Source organism: Typopeltis vanoorti, chromosome 21, assembly GCF_054136105.1.
Source record: "Typopeltis vanoorti isolate ZY-2024b chromosome 21, IOZ_Tvanoo_1.0, whole genome shotgun sequence".
Taxonomy (NCBI): domain Eukaryota; kingdom Metazoa; phylum Arthropoda; class Arachnida; order Uropygi; family Thelyphonidae; genus Typopeltis; species Typopeltis vanoorti.
The window spans coordinates 89,455,403-89,469,104 of NC_143569.1; the positions used below are offsets into that span (position 1 = coordinate 89,455,403).

General features: G+C 33.4%; 1 protein-coding gene across 1 annotated transcript in view; it reads right to left on the reverse strand.

The window, feature by feature from the left end:
• Window positions 1-5,504: 5,504 nt before the first annotated feature.
• LOC150095096 (uncharacterized) overlaps window positions 5,505-13,702 on the reverse strand; it is a 332,715-nt gene continuing 324,517 nt past the window's right edge. Inside the window, exon 9 of the mRNA XM_090411047.1 lies at window positions 5,505-11,138. Coding sequence (XP_090267173.1) covers window positions 10,730-11,138 — 409 coding nt within the window. The 3' untranslated portion in view covers window positions 5,505-10,729. The remainder of the gene's footprint in view (window positions 11,139-13,702) is intronic.

A 13,702-nucleotide genomic window follows, 5' to 3' on the forward strand; every position in this document is an offset into this window, starting at 1 on the left:
AGTTATTTGAAAACTCTGATATAGAGATCAAATGTGATATTTTCTCAAGTTTCTATAAAAACTTGAAGACAAAAATTTCAACAGGAGGGTGTCTGGTCTTACAGAATCTATAATTCAAACTATTATTCACCCACGTATCCCATATGGATGAAATATATCAATTAAATTCTGCTTTGTATCCATGTTCTTTCAGTAGTATCCAAAAGTTATTTCATTACCAATACTCACTTCACATCAATGTAATTATTGATGTGTTAACACATCAAGGCCAGTACATGGTTAAAACATGTTTCACCTCTAAGTGACTTTTTCAAATGACTGATACTGTAAAGCTAAATTAAATATTCATATAGTTCTCAATGTGAACCAATCTTTTCTGTCCGCAATTGTTAAAAGTGCATCTGTATCTGCTATGAAAAAATTTATAAACAAATAGATTGGTGATGTAGTGGAGGGAAATCTCTAGGAGTTGTAAATCTTTTTTTGGAAAATTCTGTCTGCCCTGAATAAATTAAGAAACCACAATGTTGCTTCTGTTTTATCAGTGATATAATTATGGTGTAGTCACACACACAACATGCAAAAAATAGCAATTGAAATGAAGATGAAATCAGCTAAGAGGAAACAATAATGAAATGCCAAGTACTGGCATTCTGAATAATAGCAAAATGAAAGTTTAGTCTTTAGCAAGCAAGAACGACACTGTTTAATCAAATCTCGTGGCCAATAACAAAATTCATTTTAAAAGGCCTACCATAAGATTGGCCATAAAGCATACACTTTTCAAAGATCACTTTAAATGAGAAACCTTGGCTTTAACATAACGTCATCAATGGCCAAAGGCATTTGTAGACATCATGGTTTAGACAGTCAGTACATTTGAAGCATCTATTTTGAATGGTTGCTCTATAGACAGCAATACAGACTAGTTTAATCAAAATTATTTCTTGGCATGGATTTTAAAAGTTGACTATGTAAGTTATCTTCAACATGCCAGTGAAAGTGAACCACAATTGAGCTCTTCAATACCCTAACTTAGAAAGATGTGCAAATTAATTATTTTGCAATAATCGCACCTTTCCTTTAAATGAAAAGACTCAATGACCTGTCACAGCCAAGTAACTTGGATTCATATAAACTTAATGTTACGATAAGGCAGTTTTCCTATACATTGTTTACTATGTCAGTTGTATATTCTCTGGCCAATCTGTTTGGTAAGATGAAAGATCATGCTACTACATAAGATCTACTAACCTTCAGTTGAAAAGCTCTTCTGAAGGTTTTAAATCCCACACTGGATTTGAGTTAGTCTTTCCAACCAAAGAGAATTATTGATGAGCTATATCTGTAAACATTTTCTAATGTTTTCTTCTTCTTCATCTCATCCGTCTAGTGAAGGGTTGAGTCTCCTTTGTACAATCTTTGTAAAAGAAAGAGGTGAATAATATCTTTTATTTGATAATAAATACTATATTGATGATTTATAGGCATCCACATTAGCTGCTGCAATGCCAATCCGCAGCATTATGTGTTTGCAAATTTTTTCTAAATAGAAGTGATATGTCCAAGTGGTTATGCTCTTCACAACCATATACCTGGGAAAGGAGTGTCCTGCGTTCAATTCCCGTCGCTGACATGAGGAGCTTAGGGTCTTTCTCAGACATGGCCAAGTTAGCTAGTCTTGGATGCAGACCGTGGTGTTTTTCCTCCCGCAAACATATGCTTCTACAGACATAGGATACTTCCATGAATAAGGAGTAACCAACCTATTCTGTAGGATTTCGGTTCCAAATGCCTACATGGTAAAATGTGTAGGTCTACGCGTGAGCGTAAATCAGGAGAAGTGATATAATTATTGAAGTGTTTTATGTATAATATACACTAAACACTCAAAGCCAATACTAGAGATGCATATTGTACACATGCACATGAACTTTTCAGTCTTCTTCCCTTCGTGCGTGGTATTAGGCCTGGTCCACTTCCAATGTTACCATCTCTAAATCTTTTGTTTCTTTTTTCGCTTTACATTTTAGTATTTTTTTTTTTTTTTTTTTTTGCAGCCTATTCAGTAACATTTTATTCATATGCTGAATCTATTTATTTGTATAGTCATCTATTATTTTTAAAGTTGATTTTTGTAGTTGTAAATTTTCTGTTTTTAGTTTAGTGTATCCTGCTACTGTTCTTAAAAAATTCATTTCCTGGTAAGTCAATTGATGTTGTTATTATTTTCCATCATCTATGTTTCACTTCCATATAACAGATTTAGGTAAAACACTGAATATTCTTAATCTTATATTTTGGGAGCTGTTTTTTTTTATATAGTTTATATTACATTTTTCATTATGAAACACAATTTTTTAATAATACTGCTTTCAATGATAAAAAGCTCATTTGTGCCTAAAAGCCAAGCATTAATGACCTAAAATATGTATTCTTCTATTGCAACTCTGCAACTAGATGATTGTATTCTTTAAAATGTAACATTAATATTATACATTTAAATGATTTCGTGGAATAATTTTAATTTGTAATTTTGTTCATTCTTTTAATTCATTGTTCCTTTAAAAAACCATAATGTAGTAGCTTTCTATTTATGGTGTAATTTATAATTTTTTTTGGATCCTCTCAATAACATATCTCCCTGTGGACAAAACCATGCTGAATAAGTGTTCATTTATATATAAAATATACACTGCTTGGAAAGAAAGTCAACGGACACCATAGTATGATGAACAAACAGCCGTGTCACCCACCTTAATATGATGTAGGACTTCCTTTCGCTGTGATGATTGCAGCACTAATACGGCACAGTTTCCACAAGCACACAATAGCAATCAATGAGAATTTTGGACTATTCTTCCTGTAGGCATGTAATGAGGTCCTGGACTGTTGTGGCAGATGATCAATAGGGTTGAGATCAGGGCTCTGTGGTGGCCAGTCAAGTGTGGTAACATTCATGTCCACACACCATGCAGTTACAGCAACAGCCGTATGACATGGTGCATTGTCTTGCAGAAAGAGACAATGGTCAGTTCCGTAGAAACTCCACAAAGTAGGAAGCATTGCATTTCCAGAATGTTCAGATACCTCTCTGAGTTCAATGTTCATAGCACCACAAACAGAGATCCGAGGTCAAACCAGGAAAAACACGACCATACTATCATATTGCCGCCTCCAAATAGTTAGTTATGCACTCTGATAAGAGATCCCGCCAGCATCCACCACACCCACACCGTTACATATCTGCTTGGAAGAGAGAGAGAGTGTAGTGTGATTTGTTACCCCCATAAAATCAGCTTGCCAAGCTTCCACATACCACTGTACTCTTTGCACCACTGAAGATGACGCTGCATGTTGGTTCAGGTAATGTGGGGCTTCTATATTGCAGTCCTACCATGAAAAACATGTGTGAACCTCAGTTCTGAATGTTTTTGTGTAGATTCGTGTCAGCTGATGAATGGCGGATTTTATGTATAATCCTTCATAGCATCCTACAATCATGCCTGGTGAGTGTGGTGGGTCATCCACTATGCACAATACTCAGTACAGTATCATTGATTGCTGACCTGAAATGGCCCAATTTGCCAAACAGATAGGCCTGCAACATGACACCCCCATCACAATACCTCTTTCAAATTCCATCAGTTCACTTCTCACAGCATTTCACCCAAACACAGTTGCACTGACTTAGGAGCATCATATTCCTCCAATTTATACCAGCTATAAAAATGCGACGTGTTTTGGCATGGTGTACTTTGCCCATGGGGATGTCCATTAACTTCTTTCCAAGCAGAATGTGTGTGTGTATATAAAAACTGAGTGACTCAGCTGAGAGACATATTTTCGAAGTAGATTAAATGACTAGAAACCAAGAGATAAAATAGAAATACTATATTTTATTTTAAATAAACCACACAACTAGTTTTATCTAAACATTAAAACAGCAACTTATTGATATTTGAAGGCATTCTGTGTATTGCTTCATTGTTGGGCTCATGTTTGTGTTCATGATCTCGTGAATGCTGAAGTTGGATAGCAGTGCAGTGACAATCCAAAAGTTATAACCGAGGTTAGTGTTGAGATGTACTGGATTAAGGACAATTTCTTTAGATTCCACAATTTTTCTTTCCAGTTCGTCATAGCATTGAAAGATGTTTTCCAATTTATTCCATATGACTGGGTGAGTGATAGACTTTTCGTCATTAATGACAGCAGAATTGAGGATGTGATTAGAGAGACGCTGGCTCTGTTCTGCCATACTTGATATCTTTCTTATGTTTTTCTATACATAACTCGATGGATTTTTCAGTCTGGCCAAAATAAGGCATGTTGCAGTTGCACCAAACACGGTAAACATCGGGATATTTTAAGTTATGTTTTTGTTTAGGCATACTGAATAAGGAACGGAGCTTGGGTAAAAGAAGTCCGAATATTAAATTTTTTGATAACTTTAGCCAACTCAGATGAAAAAGAACTAATATATTGTAGAGATATGTAGACTTTTTCCATTATTTCTATCTTCAATATGGTGAGAAGGTGGATTAAATAGTAGTTTTCTGTTTGTTTTGAATAACCATTTTGCTGAAAGATTGTAAGAAGAAACTGAAGTTGCTACTTGCTGATATCCTCTTCTTCATAGAGGAGGGAGCGAGAATGTTTGCCTAGCTTTGAGATAATAATGCCAAGTTTTGTAGGCAGTGATGAGACTGTGCATGGAGATATCTATTGGTGTGAGTGGTTTTTTTTTATAAATGGATATTTTCAATTTTCCAGATACATGAGTGAGCTTGACATCCAGGAATGAGAGAGAGCCATCAATCTCTAATTTTAAAGTAAATTTAATTTTCAGGTGCTGCCATATTTGATATCTCTCTTATGTTCTTCAATACATAACTCAATGGATTTTTCAGTCAGGCCAAATTAACTTCACATAATATATATATATATATATATCATGTGAATTCCACCAACAACAGGTTGCAAAAGCCTATTATACATTTTATTATCATGAATGGTCTTAAACTAGGCAATAAAAACACCTACCTACCTAAGGACTTTCTTTCAGAAACATCTATTCCACAATGGGATTTGAACCCACAGCCCGTTGGTTGAATAGTGTGTGTGTGTGTGTTCATTTTACAAAGCTTGTTAGAATGGTTGGTAATTTAGAGTTATTGGCCATGCAATGCAACCAGGTGTGCATGTCTGTTCTTAAGCTGGTTTTTTTTTCAGAAAGAAAAATATTGCAAGTGATGCATGATAACACATGCACATGGAGGTATTCTTACATTTTGTAATGTGAAATTATATTAATATTCATTATTTATTATTATTACGGGCAGCTCCAAGGAGTCCTTAGACTTATTGAGGGAGATGTTCCATGAGTTAATCATTACTTTAGTAGAATGTTTTTGCTCCATAGAGAAAATTTGCAGTATTTACTCCGTCCAAAGACAAATGTGTTTTCCATGTCATTACTTAATAAAATTAAGAAAACAACCTTTTAACACCAAAAATTGTATTTATTGATAATGCTTTGATATGTACATTTTAGAAGAGCATGTAAAAATACTTTAGTTAGAATCTGCTGATCTACATTCAAGGCCAATGCTAAGTTTTAAATGACAAGCATCAAAGGAAATATTTTTTTAATAAAAGCATCCTACTTTGATAAAACTCTGGAAGTTAGGTTGCATCACATCGAGTCAATATTCCTGATTTATACATGCAACCCAGTATATACTGATTATAAAGCAAATGGTAGGTGAAGAATTATCATTTCTTCACACTATTGTACTCCGAACTTTGGCACAAGATGCTTGTTCAGTATGGAAGACAAGGGAGAAAAAATATGGATTTGAGAGACAGCTTCAAATTAAGAGAAACAGGAGAAACTGTGCTTCAAAATGATTGACTTTTTTCCCCTAACATTAGCCTTGTTAACAAATTGCATTCTAAAGAAAAGAGCCATACCCATAGTCTAGTTCAATCAATAAATAACACCTTCTCTACAGTACACCAGTTTCAATGACAGGTACAATTTTTTTTTTTCCATAATGCCTCTATAAAACTCTCAGTTTCAGGCACAATATTACACTTTTCAAGGAAAAGAATTTTCTCATCACTAGTCAATATTTTACAGACTATTTGGTATCATTTATAAACACTGTTAACAGAATAATTAGCATTTCCCCCTGCCTCTTACTAAGTAAGGCTTTTTTTTTTTTGCTCAACTCACAGGCATAGGTTTTCGGTAAGACATTCTTTAAAAATTAAGACATATGCATCACATCGTCCACTCTTTTCTATAAACAATATCAAAATAAAAATTGCCTTTTTATTATCATTGTGTATTAATGTTTTCCAAAACAGATTAATCAAAAATGCAAAGATTTCACAATCAGAAAAACCAAGAGATCATATTAAATTTTGCAAGTTCAATGAAAGGTCAAAAACATTTATATAGTATCATTTTTTCCCCATAATCTCTTTTCTCAATCTGTCACATTACAGTCAAGCAATCACTTGATTCAATCAGACAAAATATAATAAATGCATTCATTTGCTAAAGATTCTTTAAGTCAAAACTTGATAGCATGTCTTAATTTATTACAAACTACTCACAAAAAGGAAAGTAATAAAAAAAAAGCTACTGGGAAAACAATATAGTACACTGAATTATACATAAATATATAAACATCAGGATAATTACAAAAGAAAAAAAAAAGTTAAAAAAAAAACTAACAATATTTTAGATGTAAGTCAAAAATGTTGTGTGTATGTGTGTGTGAAAGATAAAGGCAAATAAAATTAGGTACTGCATTTTTTAAACTAATTACTGAATATGTATTAAGCGATAATATCTGTTTACTATGTCTAGTATACATAGTTACTAAAAATTCTGTACAATTTTAAGTGTCTAAAATAAGAATAGGAATGGACGTCAGACACAGCAGAAATTAATACAAACAGAAAGTCACACCATACATAAAATGATTTTAAATATTTGAATATTTTATAAAACCATGAGGCTTCCTCCCTCCCCCATAATTTCTGCAGGTTCTAGACTGAGCCCTACACTTTCATTCTACCATAACTTTTTTTCCTGTTTGTTTACCTTCAGACACTATCTGAAATATTAATAAAGCAATGATAATTTTACTATGAGAAATTCTTCAGAAGCTGCTTAATTACTCCCATGTTTTAGGTAACTGGCATAATAATTATATATTTAAAAAAAGGTGAAATAAATCTGAAAGTATAGTAGGACCGATTAGCTTTCTTATATACAATATATTTCATATACAATCTAAAAAAAATTAGCACCAATAACATTATCTAAACTTGATTCATTCACTATATTTAATGCTATCTACTGATCTGAGTGTAAACCATTCAACTTGTCCTGCTGAGCATAATTTGTGCAATCTTGAGCCAGTTTTTTATTTTTTTTATTTTTTTTTATTATTATCTTCATTTTAAAGAAAAAATTATTCTCTTTAATAATGAATAAATTTTCATTTAGTCTAGAAATTACTATTATATAACAAAACTGGTTTCTCAACTTCTTTTATCTTGGCACACAAGGAAGGCAAATCTACATAATTATTTAAGATGCAACAAGCAGAAAACATGGAAGTTACAATTTTCAAAGAAGTGTTTTCCTTGCTGATTTGAATATTTTTTATATATATATATATTGCATCTCCATTATGAATGCAAAATTTTACTGAAAGATATTACTGACAGATTCCCAACATCAGATTAGGTTTAAAAGAAAAATAAATCACTCACTGATTACTTATATAGTCACTTATAAAAATTCATTTCTTGCTGCTAACACTATTTTTTGGTGTATAATGCTCTTAAATTGCTAGAAAAATGACAAAATGATAATTAAAAGCTTTTCCATTATACATCATTAAACATGATCTGTGATGTTCATTATGTAAATTAATACTTAATACTAAAATTTAATATTTTCAGTAATGATTCTAATATTAATAATACTTTTAGCATCATATAGAGGCACTGTATTTATTACAGATAAATATTACAAATTTTAAAAGTACAAATAATATATTCTCTAAAAAAGCATACAATTAAATCTGATCTGTTATCTATGGGAATACAATTTCCTTTCCTTCTCTGTTGATAAAGATGCTTTCTTTTAAAAAAAAATTAAAATCCTCAAAAAGGAAAATTTGTAATAATATTTCTTCATCTACACTGAAAAAACTGCAGTTAAAGTCAATCTAAGGAAGTGAAGTGACTGATTATAAAGTCTGATTTCCTGAAACAAAACCCTAAAACTATTAAAAAAGAGAGAAAAAAATTACTTACGACCTAGAAACAGGCACTTTTAAGAAGCATTATTAAATGAAACTTTCTTAAACACAAATACAGATACCTGAAATGAATTATGAGAGAATGTTCATTTATGTCCAGAACTTTAGAATAAACATAACAATTTGAGTTATTTTTGTTCTCACATTTTTAGATGAGAACGACAGACTTTTGAAATCTGAGATTCTTAAAAAGGAGTTGAGCTCTGCAAACAATATGAATAATACTATACTGATAACTTTTCTTTTAGAAACATAACATTTTCTATTTATTACTGTTATACAGTACTGCATATTCTGAGTATTTGAAAAAAAAAAAAAAAACATCTCAGACTACAACTAGTAAATCTGTGCAAAAAATAAAAATAATAACACCTAAATATGGGAGAGGTAGGATCGACGAATCTTTGAAACCTATTTTATAAAACTGCTAACTACTGTCTCATTTTACTAGGACAGAAAAAATTCAACTAGTGGAAGGGCAATGAATGAGTAGAGGTAGGTTCATTCCATGTTTCCATTTCTTTTTTTTTTTTTGGACATAATGGTGTCCAAAATGTAATATTTCCCACGTGTATTCCAGATATAGCATTCGTTATGCTGCCGAATATGTATATGGCTGAAAGGAGATGGGTGGAATAGCCTGCAGTCTGATATAATAATTCATGCACATCATAGAACAGAATATATGACTTTTAAAAATATTCTTTTCCTCAAATTCCCTACTGTAAAAAAGAAAGAAAGAAAGAAAAGTTAAAAGCATGGAAGACAGACTAATTTACAAAAGTGTGCTATAGGTTTAGTTTTTATCTTTAACAGAGTATGTATTTTAATATATACAAAAATACTCACAAAAATAGAAATCAGTTTCCTGCATCAACCAATGATGGCAGATAACAGAAAGATACTGTTAATTATGACTGGGATTATATAGATAACATAGTTTAAAGCAATAATATATTTTAGATTTAAATATAAGGATCAAAAGATGCTAAGATGTTTACATACATATAAATTACAAATTAGTAAATTTTCTTACTATCTGAAGGAACTTTCAACTTGCAAACTTTTGTATTCAGCTCACTGTGGCCACAGAGGAAGTAGGACTGATATTCCATTAGTTTGTATTATTACAGTGGCAGACTGAAGTTTTTTGGACTCAGTAAATCATTTAATATCATGCCAAAAAATTCCTCACCATATATTTTTCCTATACACAACAGGAAGAGAATTTCAAATTCCATATCTAATATATTACACATAAAGGGATGAAGCATATTATTATTCTCTAAAATGGTACATATGATACACTACTGATTTTTTTTTTTCTGGTAAAAAAATAATCCAAATATTGCAATGCTTCACAATAATATGAAGCAATCACTTTCAGTTTTCTTCTCTTTTTTTCCCCCTCTTTTTTTTTTTTTTTTTTTAGATCTACATATAAAGATGCAAAACCTTGGCAGCTTCTAAAACTTTACAAGATAACCAACTTTTTATCTTTACAACATTGTACAGTGTTAAGTAGCAACATCTATTAACAACTAAATTTACAATCTGTTTTTCTGAACCAGTTGATTACAATAGGCCACTTGCTTACCAATCTAACAAGTAATAAAAAAAAGTGTGATCCACGGTAGCAAGTGCTCAAACTTTCCTTTCCATTGTATAAACACACAAAAAATGAATTTTAGTAAAATTATTAATGCTAATTACTGAAACAGTCAACAATTGTAATAATGAAATATTATTGCCACACTCTCAAGATTATGCAGGAATTGCAAGTCGATTCAAAAACTACAATGCTTCTCCTGCTGAGCAATTAGTTCTTTTCCAATCTCACTTAGTAATCTTCCCACTTCACAGAAATCTAAAACGGAAATGAGTGGGAGGGGAGATTGAAGAGATCATGCTCTAACAAATACTCAAAAACACAACTGCTTATTACAACACAGATGAGAACAAGCAAAATTGACAGCCAATGTTTTTTTTTTCTTTTTTCTTTTTTTAAATCACAAGCAATTATTGCTATGCAGTCAAAATAAAATGGTTTCAACTTCACTGTAAGTATAGCTGGGACTCAGTAACATGTTATACTCTTCAAAATATAACTAATACAATAAAAAATATAAACATAAGAACTTGCCACCAAAAGGCTTTAGTTCTTTCTTCTTACTTGCTTAATAAACCAAGGATGAAGTAGAAACTCAGGATGTTAACAACACAAACATTCACTATAAGTTTTTGTACTTCTATACAATCCTTTTTATTTTTTAAAAAAGTTTTTTTTTTTATACCTTGCATGAAAGATTGCATGATGGTTTTGATGATGCACTTTGAGCAAAACAGCTTGCCCTCAACAACCTATTAAACTTCGATGTTCAGGAACTCTGCTCTAAAACCCACATTTTTCTCCTTTTTGTAGCAATTTTAGCTAACTTCAAAAGAGCTCGTGCACCTTCAGTGAGTTTTTTCCTTTCTTCCTCTTCATCTTTGCTTTTGCTACTCCTCAGCCTTTTTGAATGCAAAATTTCTTCTTCTTCTTCTTTAGCTTCTACCAATTCCTCTTGCTCTTCCTCCTTTGTAGAAGTGTCCATCTCTAGAGCACTTACGCTACTTTCATTTCCATCACTACACTCCCATACCTCACTAGGGCAAGGACTCAAAGAAGGACTCTTAGCTTCCTGCTGACTGACACAGGCACTATAGGTGTGGTCTTCACTTGGGCTACTAGTGATGACTGGCGTTGTGGTCTGACTTTGCTTAGAAAGCCAGGTTGGGCTGTCAGTCCTACACAAAAAGTTTCAAAATATTCTTATTAATATTAATATACATATTTTATCTTTATTTCAAAACAGAGAGAAAATATATCAATTTTTGTTTGAAAAAAAAACTTAATGTGAAAAAGCCTGCTTTGATAATATCTAATAAAATTATCAAGAAAATTTTGATTTGGAACCTCCTCCACTTAGGCATGAAGTTGAAAGAGCAGTTAAGCAGCTCAACAGCAATAAGGCCCCAGGTGCAGATGAAATCCCAGCAGAGTTAATTAAGACCACAGGGGATGGAGGGATAAGAGTGTTTCATAGATTGATTACAAGGATATGGGAGACAGGATCATGGCCTAGAGACTGGAAGAAGTCAGTTTTCATACCACTACACAAGAAAGGTGATAAGAAGGTATGCAAGAATTATAGAACTATTAGTTTGTATCTCATGCAAGCAAAATTTTATTAAAGATCATGCTAAATAGGATTGAGGCCAAAGTTGAGGCAGAGATTTCCTAAAACCTATTTGAGGAACAAGCAGGTTTCAGGAAAGGTAGGGGCACCAGAGATCAGATCCTTTGCCTTAGACAGATCATAGAAAAATATAAAGAATTCAGACTCCCTCTGGTAATGTGTTTCTTAGACTACTCTAAAGCTTTTGACTGTGTTGAGCATGTGAAACTGTGGGAAGCAGGGGTTCCCAACCCTATGCCCGCGGGCACCATGGCACCCGTCGACCAATTTGTGTGTGCCTGCCGCTGTTCAACTGTGTGCCGTATAGTTTGAAATAATCATGCAACAATTCATGGCATGCTATATGACGCATGCGTTAATGACACATGGCGAGTATTAAACGCATACAATGTAAAGTAGATGCACATTCAAAGTTGTTCATTCCAGTTTAAGAACTGGAATATCATCATATTCTCCTAATTATGAAGCACTGGCCAATGAAATGCCATGCCGAAGATCACACTAACTTACATATATATATATTTAAATTTTTATATAATGTAAACTTTGTATGTATTCATTTAACAAACGAATTCAAAAAATTAGCTTGAAAAAATAGATGGTGCCCGCCACCCTATCGGTATTTTAGAATGTGCTCTAGGAAACAAAAAGGTTGGGAACCCCCGGTGGGAAGTAATGAAAAGAATGGGTTTTCCTCAACACACTATCAGGTTGATAGCCAACTTGTATAAGGAGCAAGAAGCCACAGTAAGAACAGGTGTTGGATTGACTGACTGGCTTCAAGTTGGAAAAGGAGTCAGACAAGGATGTTTACTTTCTCCTCACTTGTTTGGTATATATGCAGAGGACATCATGCGTGAAGCATTGGATGAGCTCAGGATAGGAATTACAATAGGAGGTAGATTGATCAGTAATCTGAGGTACGCTGATGATACAGTACTCCTTCGTAATGACATGGAAGAACTAGGACTAATTCTTGACAAAGTTAACAAGATCAGAAATAGCAGAGGACTTCAACTCAATTCTAGCAAGACAAAGATCATGGTTCTCAAAGGAAAAACAAACAGAGAAGTGCTTGAGAAACAAGTGTATCTTAATGGAGAAAGAATTGAGGAAGTCAGCAAGTTTGAGTACCTGGGATCCATTATTAATGTGAAGAATTGCTGTTCAGAAGATGTCAGAAAAAGGTTAGGAATGGCTAAAACAACAGTCAGAGACCTGTCTACAATCTGGAAGGATGGATCTATCTCCATGGGAACAAAGTTGAGGATTTTAGATGCAGCTGTTTTTCCAACAGCGACTTATGGATGTGAGACTTGGAACCTAAAGGAATCAGATAAGAAACGGATATCTGCTTTTCAGATGTGGTGTTACAGAAGGCTGTTGAGGATATCATATACTGAAAGGCGTACAAATGAATGGGTGTTAGAAAAGATTAGTAGAACTTTAAGGCTCCTTAAGGATATTGACAGAAGAAAGTTAAAATATTTTGGACACAACATAGAAAGGATGGAAGGAGGTCTTCTCAGAACAGTAATAGAAGGTAAAGTTCCTGGAAAAAGAGGCATGGCATATGTGGAGTGACTGATCTTCAGAGTTGAGGCTGCCAGAAAAGCAAACAACAGGACTACATGGTGAGGCCTGGTGTGGAGCATTATCAAGCATCAGAGTGACCATACGGCAACTGTAGATGCCCAGTGAACATAGAGAGAGATAATATCTAAGGTGGAATTTTTTGTTGAAAATGAAGTTATTCAGAAATTGCCAGCTTACATAACCAAAGGACAGAAATTATTATTATTATGTGACACCTTCAAGGAGTCCAAAGACTAATTGAGGGAGGGCTTCTACTCTACAACTCTCCATCTCCACCACTCACACAACGAACCGTATCATCTACACCAACACCCATGCCCACGGTGAGATTTGAACCCACAGCCTTTTGGCTGGGGAGTGGATACACTAACTACTCAGCCAACCAGGCCGAAATATCCACTTTGTTCCAACAGGAAGCAAATTTACATCTGTTATGCAATGAAAGGTTTGTCAGTTTTCATAGTGGATGCTAATGTTAAACTTACTTAAAAGAGCCTGAAGTGGAAAAGGCTGTTG